Source organism: Bacillus rossius, chromosome 5 (genome assembly GCF_032445375.1).
Source record: "Bacillus rossius redtenbacheri isolate Brsri chromosome 5, Brsri_v3, whole genome shotgun sequence".
Classification (NCBI taxonomy): domain Eukaryota; kingdom Metazoa; phylum Arthropoda; class Insecta; order Phasmatodea; family Bacillidae; genus Bacillus; species Bacillus rossius.
Genome location: NC_086333.1, coordinates 57,531,598 through 57,553,709, shown reverse-complemented (window position 1 = coordinate 57,553,709; position 22,112 = coordinate 57,531,598). Strand labels below are relative to the sequence as shown.

The 22,112-nt window shown below is 38.4% G+C and overlaps 1 protein-coding gene across 1 annotated transcript in view; it reads right to left on the bottom strand.

The window, feature by feature from the left end:
- LOC134532271 (uncharacterized) overlaps positions 1 to 21,350 on the bottom strand; it is a 476,249-nt gene extending 454,899 nt beyond the window's left edge. The window contains exons 1-2 of the mRNA XM_063368690.1: positions 21,243 to 21,350; positions 14,864 to 14,942 (exon numbers count right to left, since the gene is read on the bottom strand). Coding sequence (XP_063224760.1) covers positions 14,864 to 14,942; positions 21,243 to 21,350 — 187 coding nt within the window. The remainder of the gene's footprint in view (positions 1 to 14,863; positions 14,943 to 21,242) is intronic.
- Positions 21,351 to 22,112: the final 762 nt, after the last annotated feature.

Below are 22,112 nucleotides of genomic sequence, written 5' to 3'. Positions count from 1 at the left end.
ATAGCATGGGCAGGATTTAAATAAATAATAAAAATAAACGGAAAAGTTATAATTTGGAATTAGCTTTATTGTACTTGAAACAATTTCTAACGTATTTAGAACATAAACAAACATGGTTACCACCAAGGCCAAGTACTATGCTTATATTAGTCGCACGGAGCAACGTAAACGGAAGAGCTCAGCATTGCCGAGATGAGATCCGTTTCCGTTTCCGTGTCATTGTAAAACGGGCCCAAGTGTTTATTTTTTTAAGTTTAATGCTCTATTAATTCCTTTAATTTCGTCAGAATTACTTTCCATTATAAAAACAGACTTTTACAAAACAAAAGCGCTTTATATTTCAGATTGCTCCGTTTTTTAATAACTTTCAAATACCAGTTTGTGTTTTCAGTCGTTATTAATAATAAACAGAGATGAGGCAACGGCCGCATAGCCCGCTATCTTGCGGCAACCGAATCAATTTTATTTGCTCGCCGTGTAAAAATCGAATATAGCGACTTCATATCGTTTCAGCCCACCAACAGAAATGCACATAGCCTTTCCTCGACACTGTTGTGGCAGATTTAAAATATATGAACTTCGGTTCACGCCGGCAAAGATCGTGTGGTCGTAGAGAGTTTTGGCTCAACGTTTAGATGATCCAGACAATGATCATTCTTGAGCTCAGTTCATTTTGACGTGGATCAAAGAGCAGAATGATGCAACTGGCCATTAGGCGAAGACACCTTGAGATCAACAGCCGCTGACTACTGATTCACTACGTCCCTACAGGCTGGCGTCGACTCCCGAAGCGAAGTACTCGCGGATTAGTTCAGCAGTCAACTCCGAGGTACAATGGACGGATCAGAAGGGCAGCAGACCCATCTCTCCGCTCGACCCGCCGCTCCGTCGAAATTAGCAACTGTGCAACCAATCAGGCGTGTTCTTACCCTCGGCAGCCTGTGCCCAATCGCATTAGCGAGGTCGTGACCTCGACCTCAGCCGCTGAAAAAGGAATGGTTACCTCCTGAGTGGTTCTTCGTCCCCAAACAGGACAATTACTAGTACATATCCCGACTGCTGGCCACACATATCACCTTTATAAACCCCATTCAAAGTGATGGTTAGTTTGGTAATCTGGTCACTTTCGTTAAAAGTCACGTTTTATCAGATACCCATACCTAATTTTTTTTTTTTTTTTAAAGTAAGCGTATCTTTCAGATGTGTAACATCGGTAACGAGCATATTCGCGTGTTCTCATGTCGCAACCACGCTTATAATACGAAAATTAGGCACGGAATCTAACGTAAAATTCTTTAAAATAATGCCGAGTGTGACAAATATACGCAAATGGTGTTTTTCAACTACAATTCTGTTCGCGAATCACACGTAGAATCCGCACGTGTCACTATAATTCGCTGCCGGAGCAGCTACGTTGAATCATTTCATTAGTAAGTCGAAATTTTATATTGTATCATCGTGGTTACACATTTCCGTGCCACGTGACTTCCGTTCCATTCACGAAATTACTCCTACAAAATGCCGTATACCAAGAGCAAAGATGTTACTTACCAAAAATAAATAATTGAGCATAATACGCATATACCTATTTATATTTTTTGTAGAATGGGGGAAGCATAAAAATAAGCATGAATAAAATCATGCTTACGCGTAGCCATGTTTGCATGGAAAGTAAAATTGACACCAGTGACAAATTAGAGACCCTCTTACACGGCCGAGAGTTGAGACAGAGAATAAAGTATTCATTTATTTAATTAAGCTGCGAATTTCATTGCGAATTTAACGCGTATGATATTTTTAATCTGATTTGAAGACATGTTAAGATTTGTAACGCAAAAAAAACTCATTCTTTATTTACTTTACTTGAATCACTGTACACAAGTATTGCTTCGGTGGTTATACTTTCACTTATAAATATGTAGATATATTTCATATAGCTTTTGCAGGTGTACGCGGATAAACAAGATTATGTTCTGGACTAGAGAAACAACGCTGGCATGTTCGTGCACACCAACTACAACTTGACACAAATTGTGAGGAACACACTTTTGATCAGTTTAAATCGGAACCATTACTTGCTCCAACACGCGCATTCGGACAGTATTCCAACCGAATAAATAAATATTACTGAGCTGTAACGTCAGAAATTGAAGTACAATCAATTCAACTACAGATGAACATTTTTTGGAAGCCTTGACAAACATTTAGTTCCTCCGCCAAATGGCAAATTCAAAGTAAGAATCCACCATATAAAAATGAAAAATATAGGCAAATAAATTAACTCTACACCAAGTTAATAACTAACAATAAAATATATTTCAGTGGCCATAAACATTTCGCGTAGCATGTCCAATAAGACGATAAGTCGTGGAGATACTTTTATTGAATTGCTGCCAGCAATGCCAATGTTTGGGTTGAAATTGGGGTGTATGCGGTTACGAGCAAAGCCTTTTCTTAAAGAAAAAAAGGCTGATTTCAAGAGTTATCGGATAATAATCATGAACAAACTGTAAGTAGGCAAACTTATAAAATTAACCTTAATATTTATAACAGTGTTATTCTAGAATCGCAATAGCGCGACAGGTGAAAAGCGATGCGACGTGAATAAAATAATTTCCTCGTCAATAATGTTTGACACATCTGTGACGTCAGCGAGAGGAATTTGCGGGCACGACCTCATTACAAGATCAGACAGATTTTTTTTTCCATTTCCATCGCGCTCTACGTTACTGAAATGCGTGTCACGATTTTTTTTTTTTAGTGACAGGCTAGTTATTTGCTAATACTTTAAGAAAAAATATTGATTTTTTAATTTTTATTTTTAAATTTCATTTAACTATGGAATTTTTTTTAATTTGTTCACTCAGTTACTTTTATTAATGAATGTTAAATTTTTACTAAAAAATACTTATCTCAAGAATTTTGGTTTCATATAATCGTGTACACGTTGATTATGTTGTATGATTGGTGGACGTGAAATAGCTAGAAACATTTTACCCGCCTAATAAATAGCCTTCTGCACGATGGATTTTTCCAAGATGTCAACCCCTATTTAACCCCCATAAAGGACGAACATTCAAAAGTACTTTCTTAGTGCTCATCTACGTTATATAAGGAAATCCTATGCATAATTTCATGCTTATATATACACCTGTTTAAGCATTGCGTTGTCTGTAATTATGTGTTAAAGTTTTATTAAGTAGATATAGTTGTTTAGCTCTATTGTAATTCCTGCAAAACGCACAATTCTCTGAACTGGTCACCCTAACAGTAGATCTTAATTGACTGCACAGCGATTAAAGCAGTAAATGCGCTCGTCTCGCGCCCGCAGAACTCGTCGTGAACAAGCGGCCATCAACACCAGCGGCTCATCGCCCCGAGGTCGTTTGCGCAGTGATAAACATGCTTTACGGACGCCGCCTCTAACTGGCCACGCCTCGTCACCAAAGGAAGAGGAGGGCGTCCGAGCTTTTGAGATGCTGCCAAAGAGGAGAAGTCAGCGAGCGTCTTAAACATCGGGAAAGTTTATAAATTAATTTTAATGACATTTATTTGACCTAGGGGCTCTTCATGTATATTTCAAAACGAAATCTATACTTACTTTGTTGTTCTCTCACATATAATTTTAATATATATCCGCTACGTGTAATATAACGGGTCTAAAATGTCGTGAAGTATTAGTAATTATTATTATTATTATTAGCGAGACATCTTACACCCGTTATATTTCAGTTGGTGAATGATTGTTGATAATATTTGTGACAAAAGAATACGTAGAAAAAAAATATCGTGTTGAGCTTAGAGAATAGAAGTAACCCTTAAACAATAATAATGATGAGAAAATGAAAATAAAAAAATACTTTGCATGTACGACGGGGCCTTTAACATGCATTTAGTTAGTTCTACAAAGTTACGTCACTGCAGATTCAAAAGAGAAAAAATATATATGTGCAGGCTATATACATAATACCCGGCACAATAGCCATAATTTCCTTACGTTCAGCGATCCTAAATTCAGCTTTCTTTGGATTGGCACATTCTGTAATCCGGCACCGATCGAGTTTCTCGAGTTCGGATTTTTGCGGGTGTATCCGGACGCTTGTTGACCTTGGCGCAACATGTTACCAGATACAATTTTTTAATCAGTAACCATCGAAGAGCAGCTTTTTGCCACTTGCATTAAATAGCATATTACTGTATATTAATCTTCCTTTGGTATTCTTGCTAAAGCTACGTTGACGTTCGATAATCCGTCAAATAAATTACTACCAGTTAGGCCTACAACTTGTACAAAATAACATTGGCTCGTTTTTGTCAAGGCGAGTCATTAAATACGTAATAAAAAATATAAATTACTTATTAAATAGTGCAAAGATTCACAATCTAACTTGTCGTCGCTTAAGACGCAATTTTCACAAGTACCCAGTGAATATACTTCGAACGCTGTCCTAGACTGATTATACTTGTCTCACAGGCGACTACACAGTGCGTTTTCGCAACCTTTATGAAAACTCTGCTGTTTTTAAAAATGTTTTTATTTAATAATAAGAGCAGGCTCCCACGGCCATTCTATTAAATTCCTTGGCTTGTGGACTCAAGCCGTGTCGAAGGAAAAAATATCACAAGACGTTTCGGTCAACATTGCAGCCGCCATCTTCAGGGTACTTGACTAACTGTTACCCTGAAGACGGCGACTGCAATGTCGATTGGAACTTCGGGTGAAATCTTCTCCTTCGTCGCGGCTAGAACACGCAAGCCAAACGAATTCGCGGTATTTTTTATTTTAAAATTATTTAATGAAGGGTCCCGCGAGACTGGGTAGTATCTGTGTTAAGGAGGTGGGATGATTAGTGTGACGCTCGCTGGTGTTTCTAGCGCGATATCGCCTCTAAGCGCAAGGCACTGAGCTAGTGTGCAATTTTCTCGTCGTTTATTGTACCCACAACTATGAGTTTTGAGCGGTAAACATAACATTATGTGGCGGAGGAATGAAGATAAAGGTTTAATGTGAGTTCCTTGAGTTCTTTCAAGAATTCTAAAAACAATTTCTGAAAACACACGTCTTTTAGCTATTTTCGCAATCCTATAAATACAGTTTAAAAAAGAAACACGAAAGCAGGCACCACTCGGATATCTCGAGCAGTTTGCAAATCGCTAAAATAAGATTTTTTTTTTGCTCTGCACAACTTTCATGTGCCTATATAGGCGGGTCTCTTAATGATTTAGTTTACCTTTTTTTATAGACAGCATGATAATTTTATTTTTCCCTGCCGGAAATCGACGTATGAAATGTAATAAACCACGATGGCGGATGAGAAACTGATCCATGACCCTCGATTGCGGGAGGAAGGGGGGGGGGAGGCTTCATTCGCTGCATGGTTCACCAGCCTGGTCCGTGGGGAGGCCGACCGCGTCGTGAATTGCCCACGACGACGTCCGACCGCGCAGTTGATGGGGGAGGGGGGGGGGGGGGGTCCCCACCGGCTGAACCGCCGCAGCATCCTGTCATCAATCATGGAGAGCAGCGAGCGGAAACGGTCATCTTCACCTGCGAGCAAGTTACTTCTGTGACGCGTCACCTGACGAACCGTTTCCACTATCTACCGACTACATTTTTCATTATTTCGATTTTTTTTTTTTTTTTACAAAAGGCGGCTCAGCCCAGAATCTTCCCAAGTGGCAAACGTAGCTGACCAAAAAAACTGCGAGAGACTTGAAAGTATCTCCTTCAGAACCAAAACCTGGGACATCATGTTCAAACCTCTCTCTCTCTCTCTCTCTCTCTCTCTCTCTCTCTCTGCTTGCGTTCAACCGAACTTAAATTTGTGAGCAGAAAAAATATTTTTTTTTTCTGTACGTTTAGAAAAGATTCCTTTGGAAACCTTTTACCAAGAAATAGTTTGTAACACCACAAGAAAGATATTGTACATTTTACAACACATGGCTATAGTTATTTTTGCATGTATGAAAAACGTTTTTTTTATATAATACTGTATTTCTCACGAAAATTGGCTCATAATATTATATTTTAAGTGATGTTACATTCGAGCATATTTTAGTTAAAACGATGCAAACATAATAGACGTTTAAACAACTTGACTTATTATTGTTGAATCATGCTTATATATGTGGGCATTTAATACTGAATTTCTAGTCAGAAAACGGTTTTAAAATAACTTTAACTATTTGAGGTACTGAGACAACACACGGCATAAATGCCTAGGTAAGAATCCGAACCCAGTATTACTGCGAATACTATTTGGTAGTGATAAAGATGTTCTCATGTATATGTACAAATTACAAATATCTGTAATTTTGCATCATTATTTCTGTTCCATTTACAAAAAAAAATTACAATGTATTGAAAATAAATTAAACTCTTCACAGAGCAAAAGATACCCCAAGAAGCGTAGCCAGGTTTTCCCCCTACGAAAACTAAATCTGAATTAACCTTTTTAATTTGTGGAAAAGCCCGCAGCGATGAATAGGAAGTCACTATTGTAAGGCATTTCACCACTGTAGGAGACTAAAGCCGCCGATGCAATTTATCAATTGATTGTTATAAAAACTTGTTAAAGTCACTGCACACACTTGAAGATGGGAGGTCGTCTTTAAAATGACTCCATTTCAGAATCTATGCAGGAGATCGACAGCTATCTAGAAGTATACGTTGATTGCTAAGACCCTCTAGAAGATAATTTGTGTGCACAACCCAGGACCTTATCTTTCATATGACGAAGGGATTTTCATTCAGTGAGGCGGATTTAATTTAATACAATTTTATACATAATTTGAATAACATTTACTCTTTCGCGTTGGCCGTATACTGAAACAAAAACCCCAATCTATAAAGATATTGTTAAAATAATTTTTTTTGTGGATTTCGTACTTTAATTTTTAAAGATTTTCAAGGTGACCGACAAAATGGTGGAAGCTATTAATGCTGACGATTAAGTGACAGACGCTAGTGCTCTCTAGCGGTTAGCAATTGAAGTAAAACTGCGATCGACACATGTATACTCTACCAGACGAAAAGAGGATTCAATATGTTGGATGCAATATGGTTGCAGTTTATGGCATGGTTTGCGGAAAGCCCCCATGGGAATTTTTTTATACCCGAACTGAGAACTTCCGAAGTCCAAATAGAAGTACGTTTATAACATAATATCTTTAGATATTTATTAATATTTACCCAAAATAATGACGTGTCAAGGTATAGGTGATGACCTCATACGACGCATTTTCATTTTACTGACGTACCATTTAATAGTTTTCAAACAGGAAAAAATGAGGAATTTCCCCTAGAAAAAGTAAAGTTTTAAAATTTATTTTTAAATTTTCTTTGGTGAAAAACGATATAGATTGAAGATAAAAATGTACCATAAATTTATATGACTGGAGGTCATAGATTTCATCTTCAATTATCACCCTGCAACTTGTGCCTATTTAAAAACTAAATTAGTAATTTAAAATTTTTTTTCCCACAGTAAAAATTAGTACCTACTCATATTTTTTTTACTTAAATATTACCAAATATTTCAGAAGAAAAAAACACAACAAAAATATTTTCACATAAATTATGTAAATTAGGACATTGCTCTCAAACGAAAAATCATGTCAATAAAGAGTGACCATTCATCACAGCATTAATTTTTTTTCAGTTAACAGAAAACTATTAGAAAGTTTGGAGATAGGCTACACACAGTCGAAAGGTTAGTTTATGCTCTTCACACACAAACCAGTGACCTCGAACCCAGCATTTAAGGATGGCCTCCTCGCCACTCGCACGCGAGTCATGCATAATTTATGCTCGGCGAACAGGCACGAAGATGAAAGCGGATGCGGAGGTAGTGAGTGGTTGAATGATTTATGATGATGAGAGCTAAGAAAAAACCTACTAAAACGCAGAGTACGGGGGTGTAAAGGCTGTAAACCCATATCACATAGCTACTAGGTATTTTGGAGACAAACTGTTAGAGTCTTGTAAACTCGTAGTTTTGTAGTCTGGTAGCTACGTATCCAAGTCGACTTGTAGCCAAATTTTGTTGGAGCAGTTAGGCCTAAGACAGCTGGAGTCAATGACTTTTGGAGCCAAAGAAAGACTTTTGGAGCCAAAGACTGTTGGAGCCAACGAAATTTGGAGTCAATTACTTTTGGAGTCAATTACTTTTGGAGACAATGACATTTGGAGACAATGACATTTGGAACCAATGGTTTTTGGAGTTAAAGACTTTTGGAGCCAAGGATGTTTGGAGCCAATGAGTTTTGGAGCCAATGGCATTTGGAGCGAAATCCTTTTGGAGTCAAGACTTTTGGAGTCAAGACTTTTGGAGCCAATGAGTTTTGGAGCCAGTGACATTTGAAGCCAAAGACTGTTGGAGCCAAGGACAGTTGGAGTCAAAGACAGTTGGAGGCTTTGTTGCCTACCGTAAATTAACGACCGCATCCTACTGTGTTGAATGTTCGTGAAAATGTACATCCTTTTCATTAAATGTATGTAGTCAAGCCTGTATTAACGTATCCTACTAATGAGACCTAATCCCTGTGGCGAGATCGTATCCTACCAAGTTTAATTTTCGTACAAATGTGTATCCTTTTCGTTAATGTGCTTCAAAATATGCTGCCTTTTATTTAATGTGCTCCCAAATAGGCTTCATAATTGACGAATGAGCTTTCTTTTTTTTAATGTACTTCCAAATTTGATTCCTTTTCTTGAATGGGGTTCCAAAATTGCGCTTCCTTTTCGTTGACTGTGCTTCCGAAAATGCTTCCTTTTTAACGAATGTGCTTCTAAATGTACTTTACTATAGTGCTTACAAATGTGCTTGTTTTTAATGTGCTTCCATGTGTGCTTTATTTTTTTCAATGTTCATACTTTTTGACGATTGTTCATCGACAAGTCTGTACTCAGGACATGATTGGCCTCGTGGTTCGGAGACGCTTGGTCTATACGTCTGTTGGTCGCGTACCAGCGAATAGCACCTCTTAGACGCTTGGGCTAGGTGCATGATTTTGTACGGGATCTGTTTAAAATGTTCGTCGAGTATCGACGAAAAATACCTCTTAGCCGCTGAATGTATGTGTCTGACCACCTACTGGACGCGCCTGGCTACCAAATGGATGTTCCTGGCCATGTGTTCCTGACACAGAATAGACGTACCTTGCCATCAACTGGGCATGATAGCCTTTCCCATCGACTGGTCGTGCGTGTCTTATCAACCAACTGATGTGCTTGGTCACTGACTGGAGGTGTATAGCCAACAACTGTATTTGTCTGGCCACCGACTGGATGTGCCTGGCTACTAACTGGTCTTGTTAGTCTGACCACAATCTGGAATTTGCCTAACGACCAACTGGACGTGTCTGGTTAATCGACTTACATGTGAAAATTCTCTGAAAACACAGGTCATTTCACGTAAAGGACTCGCTTCACCTTCTAAGAAGACTGTAGAAAACGTGAAACGCTTTTAATTTCCTTGTTTTGGTTCTTGTCGTAGAGTAGAAATTATGCAATAAATATTTTTGTTTATACTTTATTGTTTCATTTCTTGAACCTGTCAATTTTCTGGTGTTTTAAATGTATTAATTTTTTCCGTATTGTTCAAGGGTTGAACCGAGGACGAATATCGATCGAATCAATCATTATTTTAACAAGTAATAATATTTTTTTGTTGATATTTTTTCCGAATTTCTAGTTTAATAATTAGATAATTTTAAGATAGGACCCCAATGTCAAGATGGTGGACGCCACAGTAATAAATTAATCATGCACTCTAGCGGGTAGAAATTTAAACTAATAAGTTGGTAACGTACTCTAGCGGACGTAAACAATATGTCGGATCCAAGATGTGAGCCTCTAGGAGGCGAAAACAAGGTAACTCTCATGACGTCATACTGGCTAGCGTAATATCTGTCTTGGGATTAGTGGTGGGTGGAAGGTCAGTCTGCCGGTGGCTCTTCAGGAGAAAGGATCCGTCGCAATTTTTTTTTGCCCTCACCATGTTTAAACCATGGACTTCATGGTGCAAGAAAATTTTTAAAATTAAAATTTAATCAAATTGATTATTTATTAATTTAAATTTTTTACCTTTAAAATCGGATAATAATTACGGATTTTAAAGATGGTTGCCTTAACAAAAAAATTTCAACATTCTAGAATCCAAGATTGCAGCCGTGACAAAAAGTACAACGATGAAATCCAAGATAGCGGGCGTAACGTAAAGTGCTACGTTTATAGAATCCATGATGGCGACCGTAACGAAAAGTGCATTGGTGACATCTTTGTTCAAGATGGCGGAAGTTATTATTAAGATTTAATTAATTATCAAACAACTTCCAAAAACCATAAACACCACATCACAACATCAGATGCTCGCTTCAATCCGCCCTCGATGTAATGATGGCCGGTAGGTTGGCGGATGGACCATAGGCGAGACACGCGTGGGGGCCAGTAGCGTTGTCCTCGTCCGAATTGGCGGGTCTTCCATCGCAGACGAGGCTCTTCGCATGACCCCACAGGAAAAAGTCTAGACATGGAGAGATCGATCGAGCGCGCGCTGGAAAACCGCCCTCCAGCGCTTCGCCAGTTGAATTCCAGGAATGCATTTTCTACTTGGGCTTTTACAGTTGGGTTCTATCGCCCCTCCTACCGTATTGCATGCGGAGACCCGACTCCGTTGCAGTTCTATGACATGCATGCGCAAATACACTGCGTATATAGTGTCTCATGCGGGAATTTTTCTTCGACTACCAAAGAGTTTCCACACGCATTTAGTATTTCGTAGTTTGCGCCAAATGAGGCTTCCATAAAACAAAGAGACAAAGATTGAGAACAAGGGGAATCAGCTCTACACTGTAATTTTAGTTTTTCGTAAACGGAATAGAAATTTTCGCATAAAATTACAGATATTTGTAAATTTGCACATTTACATGAAAACAACTGTATCGCTACAAAATAGCGTTCACAGTAATACTGGGTTCGTATTCTTACCCGGACATTTATGCTTGTTGTCCCAGCACCTCCAATGGTTTAAGTTAACTGTAAACTGTTCCCTGAATAACTTTCCAGTTATAACTGCTCACATCAAAAAAGCATAATAAAACAAAATAAAGTCAATTTTCTGAAAAGTCGATTATTTTTTTGCATGGTTAAAAAATTATGCTTAATTTAAATATAAAATTGTGTGCCAACTTTCTGATGATCTCGCAAAACGTATTTTATATATGCAAAATTTAACCACGGCCATGTGTTGTACAGAGATACACTATATTTGCCGTACTATTTCTTTGCAACTGGTTTCCAGTGGAATACTTTGTAAAAGTACAAAATGTATTTTTTTTTCTTCCCTCTGTGTGAGGGAGCATTTTACATCAGCCTCTTCTCCTGCACATCCTACACTCGAGGACAGAACTACGAGATTTTCCCATCCTCTTTATCCGCGCGTATGAAGCCCGCAGCGGCTCGTAAAACCATACTCGCGGCCCCGTAAAGGCGCGTAGGGAACCTTCCTCCCGCAAGAGACGTGCTACAGTTTCACTGCACGCAAGAGTGTGGCGAGCTCCGCTCGTCCTTTCCCGCGGCGGTACTTGAGTTTTTTTTACCCTCGCCAGGGGTGTACATCATTTATCTCAGTTCCTTGCCACGCTGTTGTAAATTACTGAAATTTTACAATATTTTAAACAAAGAAGGCACCTCGTATAAATCACGTATTGGAAATCCTACATACAGGTTCTTCGTAAATATCCACGTGGGAAGCGTAACATTTAGTCCGCCAATGACATATCAAGATTTTTAATGCTCTATAAATACATGTGTACAGTTCGCTTAAGCAGTACCCGTAAATTTACGGAGAAATCAGCTGGTTTACAAATATCCAAGTGTGATTGACGGTTTTTTTAAGAGAAAAATAAAAACATGGTTCAAAACAAAACAAAAATAATATTTTGCCAACAGAGACAAACATATGATTGATATATACTGAAATGTTCTATAGCATTCAAAAGAACCATAATCCAATGCTATATAATTTCAAAATATTGGAATTTTGATAAAAAAAACCATGATAGTCCACGTTGACTTTCAGTAAAGGAACTATTATATTGAACAATGGCAGTTTTATCAAAGAAACGAAAATCGTCCGCCGTTACAAACAATATTAGGTAACACTCTTCATTATAAAGAACGTTGAGTTATAAAAATGGGACGTTTGAAAAAGAAATAATATTTTTTGGCCAACCTGGCAGCATTAAACTGACTTCAGCTGCAAAAATGTCACCAAGGAACAGACATAATGAGAAAAACAGAACGAGCACTAATCAATAAAAAAAAAGGTAAAAGGAGATGCACCGTCAACAGCAATGGAAAATTTTTGCTGAGACTTTTAATGGAGTTAATACTTCATGTGAAGATTTTTACGACTTTCGCAGTGCATTTAAACCGTTCTTCCTAAACCAAAGCCGCCTTCCAAAGTAGCTTGAAGGTGCCCGCATGTTGCAAGTCTCAGAAGAGTATTCACATGTAAAAGTAAGGCACACAGAAACTACGGAGTTATTAACATGTAACGGAACTCTACACTTCACAGTTGCCTCCGAAACCAGCTAAGTTGAGAGACATTAAAAAGTTGGCACAATATTAGTGAACAAAGAATTATTATTTCAATTTGTCTCTCGTACATGGATATGAAGATGTACGAGACTAATTGACAAGTATAACATTAGTAGTGGTGAATAGCATCAAACATTAATTATGATGGAAAATTGACTGTACATTAAACAACAATATTTTGTACTTAGTTTATGGCTGAAAAATCTGCATACTTATAGAGAGATACTAAAACATAAAATAAAACATTGTTTGCTGCTGATGGAACTGAAAATAACAAATAACCGTGATAAAAAACATTAAATTTTGTGAACTGTGGTCTAAAGGTTAATTTTATGAATTTTAGACATTTCTTAATGTAAAGTGAAACATGGTTATTAATTTTTTTTTAATTAAAACCACAATTGTACACTGTTTATTGATATTAGGCTTCGCTTATGTTTCTCTAAGTGGTTCATATTAATATCATGCTTATTTTTTTTAGGTTCCAGCAATATAAACAAAACACAGCACTACTTTGAAATGGGAAATATTAATAGGATACATATCTCTCAAATTTTTGCTTTTCCTGGATTTGTTTTTTGGACTATGACAGTTGTCTTCAAACATCCCTTCAATAAATAAGCTGTATTCTACGTACTATTAAAATTAAGATTTGTTAACAACGAAAGTGCAAAATAAATACACCAAATTAATATACTTTAAAAATATGTTTTTTACGAACGGTTTCGTTTTAATTAAAGGTAAATTTTCAGTAGGTACGTTCTTTTACTTTTTGTGTACAATTAATTTTCTCTACCTGTTAGGCATATATAACTATTCAACAGTGAATTAATCGATATAGATGGTATTTTTGTGCATCATACAGATTTAGTTAGTATTTTATAGTTAGACTAGCTGCCCGACCCGGCTTTGCACGGCTATACTAATGGAAAAAAATAAGCCAAATCTCCCATTTACAGTAATAGTAAATTAAAAAAATTCCGTGAAAATTTATTACAATGCCGTATAATGTACCGGAGAGAAAATGAATAGCACCGATGGTTTCCCGACTCGTGCACGCAACGTACAACTGATGTACCCGTACTTCGCTACGGCAGTCTACAGGCAGATCACTCTTGCGCCGCTCATTACACATGCCCCTCCTTGTGGGTACGCCACTGCCGCGCGATGCCCGTTGCCATGGAGACGCAGAAGGCATGAACAATGCAAAATCCTGTTTTCATGCAGACAAAGTACCCACTGTTGTCTGGTTTTAACTACCCATGGGATCTAATTTTCGAAAAATGTCATCCTGCGTAACATAAGGAACATTACTGTGAAGTTACAAATCTGTAAAATATATATACATACTTGAAAAAAAGGGCAATTTTTGATATTTAAAGTACCCGCAAAATTTCAACGGTGATGAGGACTGCACTAACAATGAAATAGTCGTTGCCATAGAGACGAATGAAGCATCAACAAAGCAACAGCCGTTGCCATGGTGATTTCCTACCAAAAACTGGAAATTTTGATATATTACGCCCCCGAAACTCCCCTTGGGATCGGATTTCCGCAGAATCCGTTCTTAGTGAGCGTCTACATCACAAAATGAGTAACTATGCTAAATTTCAAGTCAATCGGGTGTATAGTTTTAGAGATCTCGTGATGAGTGAGTCAGTGAGTGGTATTTCGCTTAATAAACTTCTAGCGCCTGCGGCATTGTCAACACACACTTCGTACGTGTACTGCATGTTGTATCTAACCCCCTACAACGCATTTGATTTTAAATTGGACTTTTATTAAGGATACCTAATGTTATTGATAATATAATATAGCCTATAGCCTTCCTCGATAAATGTAATATCCAACACTGAAAGAATTTTTCAAATCGGACCAGTGGTTCCTGAGATTAGCGCGTTCAAACAAACAAACAAACAAACTCTTCAGCTTTATAATATAAGTATAGATTACGTAATCATTACAGTACATATCACCAAATTAGAGAGAAAAATGAAGTAAATAATCTCGCACTGAATTTAAATTTCATTAAATTTTCAATCACTTTTTATTAAGATCGTAGCATGCATGTGAAATATCAAAAGTTACATTGAAAAGTTGGTTGATATTCGGTTATTGTAGCCACACCTGAGACCATAAGCGAAAATATTATTTGTTTGAACCAATACTTATTCGATTGTTTCGTATGTTTTAACAAGATAACGTTAAAGCTAACAACTAATCCAAAGATGGAGCGAAAGTCTCGACTTGAAAACTCACGTGTGCAGCTCATTGTCTCCATCTTGACATTGACAGCATGTCTCGAGATGACCTTCAGGGCCTTTGCTCGAACCAGCTGCTTCAAATAGCAACAATGCGACAGAGTGTGTCGCAAACTGTATTGTCATTACAGCAGTTGGGGACTTAGCGATCCGAATTTCAGGACTATGTCACGTCTCAATCTCAGTTTGCAATGCGCATCTTAATGGGCATTTTATCTCTCTCTCTCTCCAATGGAAGATTTCTGCTGTTAGTACTGTCCTTGTTTCGGTGTGAACTGTTGCCAGAGACAGATACACGCAAAGAACACAAAAGTTTTAAAAAACTTTATAGTTGTTTAATGTACTTAAATTATTTATTTTGTTAAGAAAAAATTTCAAATGAAAATTTTGGAAATACATTTTCTTGTTGTTTTTCATTAAGAACATCATCACTAATATTAAATTCTTCTGAGGAAACGTAACTGAAAGACGCCGTCTTGGTTTCAACCAATTTTGTCATTCAATTTTTTTTAGATATTGTAATATAAAAAGTGGCTCTATTTGACCATACCACATAACCAGAGGTCCAAAAATTCCGATGTATTCATTTGGTGACAGGTTCAAAATCCAAAGTCCTATTTAAACTATACTCAAATGCTCTTTTCTATTGGCTGTATTTCTTACTGTAGACCCTCCCCTTCCTCTGAGTGGGTCTACGTGCTTCAGTCACTCTCTTGCTGGCTGATAGCTGGCTGATCCACAGTCGTAGAGAGGGGAGTCAAGGGAATTTTGATTCAATAGTAAAATTAATGCAAAGGTATAAGTGCTTGCAGTCCACGTTGCGACCAAAAGGATCAGCGAACTTTCTGTTTCTCTACACCAAAAAATTCGGAATGCCTTGTTATTATCGATAGTATACAAAATAAGAAAGATAATGTTAACAAGCCGTATAGTACCATTCTGGCAACAGTCGCGCCATTTGCTCTGTACTGCATACTAAGTGTGAGACGGACTGCAGAAAACTGAAAAAAAAAAACGACGCCAGCGGGGAATTTCGCTCTCAACCTCCAGTTTTGAAATAAAGTGTCAGGTTTAGAGAAGTTTATTTTAAAGTAACTGATTCACTTAGAAGCTGTATATAATTTTAATAGAATTTCGAGCCTTGTTCAAGCTTCTGTTTAGCAGTCGGATATAGACAAAAATTGAGATTCTTACTGAAAATGTAAAAGTTATGAGGATTTAAAATATTTATAAAAATAACTAATCTGAGGCATGGCTGGTAATTTTAACTGCGCAGTTGGTCTGTGTTTCAGTAGTGTTTAAGATATTGAACATTAATTTTATTTCTATTTTTTTCTAGGGTGTTGTTCAGGTGGTGAGTATCCTAAAACAATGGGCCACATCTCCCCTTGTACTACCGGAAGCGGAACTTCAGGACCTCGCTCTCAGCCAGGGTGCAAGGACAGACGAACAACTCGCACACGAGTTTGCTTCGGCACTCGGAGGGCCTTACGCCCTATGGGAGAAAAAAGCCTTAGCCCGTTCGATGACGTTATTCGCGCCCAACCAGCCACTCTTATTTTATTTCCTCCTCCATCCCTCCCCACCAATTCTCTTCAAACACACACACTACTTTTATTTTCTTCCACAAAAGGCGAGCCCCCTTGGAGGATTCGTTCCATGCCGCGGATGCATTCAAATTGCTTGGCGGGCTTCCAAAAAGTCTCCCCATTTCCCCTCACCCAACCCCCTACCCGAGACGCGGGAAAAATTATGTAACCAGGCCAGCGGGTCGCGAATGCATCACGCCAGCCCCCCACCCTTATTTTTCCCCTTACAACCCTATCCGCCACGACCATCCGTCTCGTTTGGTGCACCCCAACCTCGAATTACAGAACATATTTCAGCCGCATTCCCCTTCGCGGACATTTCGTCCTCCGCTGGCCGCCGTGTAGCTGTCCATGGAGGTACCAGTCCATGGAAGTGCTAGTTATATAGTGTGGGGGGATGTTCTAAAACTGAGGCCAATCTGATTAGCCATGCTCCAGGCCAGGGAAAATTTCATTTTTACTTCCCCTGTTTTTCTGCTGTTCTTTTAAATATTTGGACACGAAAAGAAACAGAAAAACTAGAGAGTTATTAGCACGTATCATTTAAAGCGCTGATCAATACCTATTTTAAATACATAATATCGTATTAGAAAAACTTTCAAATATTTTATTGTCTCCTATGGTGAAGCAATTGTAACACAATTTGATCGTAGGAATTCATAAAAATAACCGCAGGATAATTTATTAGGAAAGGTTCTCAAAAATGTTAAAGACAAATCAGCAAAACCATTGTTTATATTGGAGTTTTAGATTTGCTTGAAAATTTTCAAAATGGGGGCCTGAGGACTACTCCATACTTCCCAGCCCCTCTCTCCCGGTTAATCCCCTTTTCAAAATCACAAAATTTCAAAAACATTTTCAATGTAAGACTACGACATCGGTAGTCTTTGGTCAGACTCTGCCAACTCATTAATCGGGGAGTGCCTGTTTTTTTGGTGCAAACGTAAAACAATAACATCGCCTTCAAAGATGATTACGCCGACGCGCGCCGAAACATCGGGCCCACCGTCGTTTCCGAAGAAGCCAAGAAGACGTGAGGAGGATATTAACCATTTTCACAGACTGATAACTGAAAGCCAAGTGGTGAGCCATGGCACCACGTGGCAAGGAGCCTGGGCTTCGCTCTCAGAATGCGACCGGACAGCTGGAAGAAATCTTCAGCGGTGTTACTAAAACATCACCTCTCTCCCCCCCCCCCCCCCCCCCCCACTCCAACCACTCGCCGACTTCTTTCCCGGTGGCGGCGAAAGGAAGCAATATCCGAGAGCCCTTCTCTCGACAAGGGTTGCAGCGAGGCGGTGGTACGAGGGGGAGAAAAAAAAAGGAAGGTTCATGCATGCAAAATAACACTCGAGGGTTCTCGCTCTCCCCCCCCCCCCCCCCCCCCCCCCCACGGGCGCACTATCCGTTATCCAACTCCTCCTTCGCGCGGACGTGTCAGCCACCCGCCTCTGAGGCTGCGTCGCTGCCCGCTCGAACGATCTAACGATATATATTTTTTTCAAATAGTTATGGGTATTAATTAGCTGTCATCTCGATATGTTTTGCATAGCATAAACTAGCACACAGTACTCAATTCACTGTGATAAATAAGCTCCATTAGCAATACAATGTTTAGTGTGCCTGCTTTCGTCTCTCACCTTTCCTCAAATTCGTTGTTAATTGGGACCTTATCGTCTAATGCTAATTCACTTGTGATTGGGGGGGGGTGGGGGGGGGGGAGAACCTGTCCGTGCAGAGAGCGAAGAAGTAGTCGGCACGCACCAACCCCACGATCTGTCTCATCAGGGGAGCCACACAGCCTGTACGGAGAAAATGGCGAGCACTGTCGCCAGATTATCAATTACCCGGCTTGCCAACATTAAAAAAGAAAACTAATGATGTGTAAACATCCAAGCTCACGGTACGCGGCATTTGGTAGGAGTGTTTTCGTGGAAACGGAACGGAAGACGATGAACGGAAATGTCGCACATTAATGCCGGAGACCTACCTACGCGTAGCAACATAAACGCGTTTATAGTCACTCTCGTAAAAAAAAAAAAAAAATAGGACACCCTATACCAAACGTATTGGTATGCCAAAAGAAACTTTACTATAGTGAAACTACCCCGGAATATATTTGATAAAACTAAAGTAGTGCAAGTAAAAAAAATAATCTCGAGTTTTAAAATGACAAAAAAAAACTTGCATTACAATGAATATAATACATATTCTCCTTTCATTACGTTAAAGTGCTCGGTAGCACAGCGGAAGAGCAAACGTTTGTTAACCGCAATGGACGTGGTTCGAATCTCGTCAGTGGAACATTTCCTTCTTTTAATTTTTTTAATAACATGGAAATATATTATATATAAAAATGTTTAATCAGTTCAATAGGATAAAAGCTTGCTTGTAGTAATTATCTACAGACTGATTTCAGTTGTTTAATCATAAACATATACTTAGTGTTACAATAAGTGTTCCAAATGTTTCAGGTTAATATGTTAGTAATTCCATATAATATATATTATATATATATATTATATAACATCTAAAGTGAGCGAAAACTTTAAAGTATTTACTGTGCAATGAATTTTAACAAAATGGACAGTATGTTAATAAAATTTCTTGTCGAAAATCAGCTCCAAAACCGGGATTTATAATTTTTTTAAGTTTTTTTTGTTGTTTTTATTGATGCTTTTTCTAATAGTTTAAAATTTCCTTCAGTTTCGTGCTGTTTCGTGCTGCCATCTACGCCTGATGGTGACAATCAACGATTACGATTCAAGCAGCGAATTCTAGCGGCAGGAGAAAGTAAGTACGTACTTGAAAAGAGAATATTTATCACGCTCGGCAATGAACAGCGCAACGCATTGACATGTGATTTTACTAGACCTGGTTTATAAACTACGCAATAACGTAAGTAACTCTTAAGTATATTAATTTGCAACATGAGAAAACTGGCGAGTAGTGAAAGGCTCGCTCACATTTTTTTTTATTTTAACGAAACTATTTTGTTGATTTTTATATAGCAAATAATATTAAGTTCTAATTATAGTACATATTAGTATATGATTTTAATATTATATTAATTAATATATAATATTTTCACAACCCTAAAGAATGGTGTCAACTATCGACTAGAATTTAGGCTACACCATGACCCAAACATTCAAAGTTTAATTAATCCGTGTATCATTAATATATAAATTGTCCACTTCAGTTGACTAATAATTGGAAGCGTTAACAAAGGAGAGAGTTTGTCTGTCTGTAGCTCGCATAGTGCGCAGACGGCGAGGCCAGGAACAGTGAAATTTGGCACGATGATTTTTAGAAATTCGTCTTAATTATTTTTGTGTGATTTTATTTTTCAGAGATTTTGAACCACGTTTTGCCGATGAACTCCGAGGCAATAGCCGTTGCTTGTAGATGATGCTTCTTTCGTCTTCATTGCAACGGTCGTAGAATTGTTGATGATACTTTCTTCGTATCCCTGGTAATGGCTGTAGAATTGTTGATGATTCTTTCTTCGTCTCTCTGATAACGGGCGTAGAATTGTTGATTATTCTTTCTTCGTCTCCCTGGTAACCGCCGTAGAACTGTTGATACTTTCTTCTCGTGTTCCTGGTAAATGCTATAGAATTGTTGATGATACTTTCTTCGTATCCCTGGTAACGGATGTAGAATTGTTGATGATAATTTATTCGTCTCCCTGGCAACGGGTACCGCAATTTAGACGCCTCATTGGTTTTCGGATAGTAATAAAGTCTTTGCGTAAACATATTTATCATCATATCGACACGGTGTTGGTTAAATAAATGCGAATTATGAATCCCCTTAAAAAAGGGTAGGTATTTGGTTTAATTTTTCTTCCCGTTTATCTTAGTTCTAGCGATTGTTTTGCTTCGTAAGTTGATTTTCAAAACACAATTTGTAGAGACCTGCAAAATTCGCGGATTCATTCGGTGATAGGCTAGAATTCAAACACATATACCTCTTAGATAATTTTGCTATTGGCTTACTGTTCATCTGGACGAATCTCAACCAGTTATAAACCCTCAACCAAAGAAGGATCGAATCACAGACAAACCAGCTGAGACGACTTACAAGTCGGCAGCCAATGAACTTGCGTTATTTGCCCGAGTGTACAGGGGTATGTGCAGTCTATCCCGAAGGCCATCGAAACCGAGAATTTTGCAGGTCTCTAACAATTGGTTTATTTCATTCCATTTGAGGCATGGCAGTGGCGCAAAGACGAGGAAGGACAATGTCATACCTAGTCATACCTAAGAAGAATGTCATGTATAATGAGCAGTGCGATAGTGCCTGTAGACTTCCGAAGCGAAGCGCGGGTACATCAGCTAGTGCAATAATGAAGGAGAGAGTTCGTCTATCTGTCTGCCTGTCTGTCTGTCCGTTAGTACTTCGCGTAGCGCGGGAACGTGCAAAGCCTATAAATACGAACCTCGGCACGTTCATCCTCAAGGCGGGGTCCGTTGGCACATCAAAGCGGTTTTTTTTTCTTCGAAATTTCATTTAGTTTTTGCAATTACTTTTTTCTTCTTCGTAAAACGTCTTTCAAATCACACTGAAACAATTGGGTATCAGAACAGACGTAGGTACCATAATGTGTTATCCTAATAATTCTCTACTAGTTTTCGTGCGGTGTCATTACTTATGTGTATATTGGACTTTATTTATATGTGAAAATGAAAGTAAGCCTATAAAAAGTAATAAAATACGATGTCAGCCTCAGCCGGAGACATAAACCCGGCTATCCTCGGGAAGAGGAGGCTGTGGGCCGCGCACAGACGCCGAGCGAGACTGACTCTGGAGCCGCACAGCCGCCGCGGCGCTCAGTGAAGGACGTCGACCCGCGAGCCCCTCCCCCGCTGCTGTGTCTGCACCAGTGGACATAGCGCCAGTGGAGAGCACCCGCACATCTGTATAACACGTCTCCGAACTGAGGGATACAAACATCAGTCAAAGTGAAGTGATGCAGGTACACTGGCGTGCAGCGGACGATACCCTCAGTTTTAGTACGCGGTCTACGCCTCGTTTTCATTTCAATCCATTACACTAACAGCGACTCGCTGACACAGACATCTCACGTTGAGCCAACGGCAGTGTGTTCCGAAACAGCCCTACCCAATTTTGTTAGCGTTTGTATACCACGTTTCCCCCGTGAAGTTAGGAATAATCAGGAGATAACATGCTGTGACGTAGCTGAAGTCACTTTTTAACCTCGGCAAGGCCATATTTTTTCACCAAAACTTTTGCTTGATAACGTCAATATATGTTAAGTAATTACGTAGTATTCATTATAATCTCCAAAGTTAGTAAAATTAAATTTTAAAAAACACGCTTTCTATGGTGTATGAACTAAAAAAAATCTTTAAATTTAAGTATATTGTTCAAAAGTGAAAGGATGAACTACAACTCTTCATAACGTATTATTTAATAATCTTAAAATAAAAATCAATAATAAATAAATAATAATTTTAATAAAAAAACCGTGGTGTGCTGTCTTCTTTCATTTTTAAATGACTATCTTAACGAATGGACATCAGTGTTAGAAAATATAAGGCAACTAATATCAAGCTTATTACAAAAATTACGTTATAAAGATATGTTCATTCTTTCGCTTTTGAACTAATTACTTAAATTAAAGATAATGTT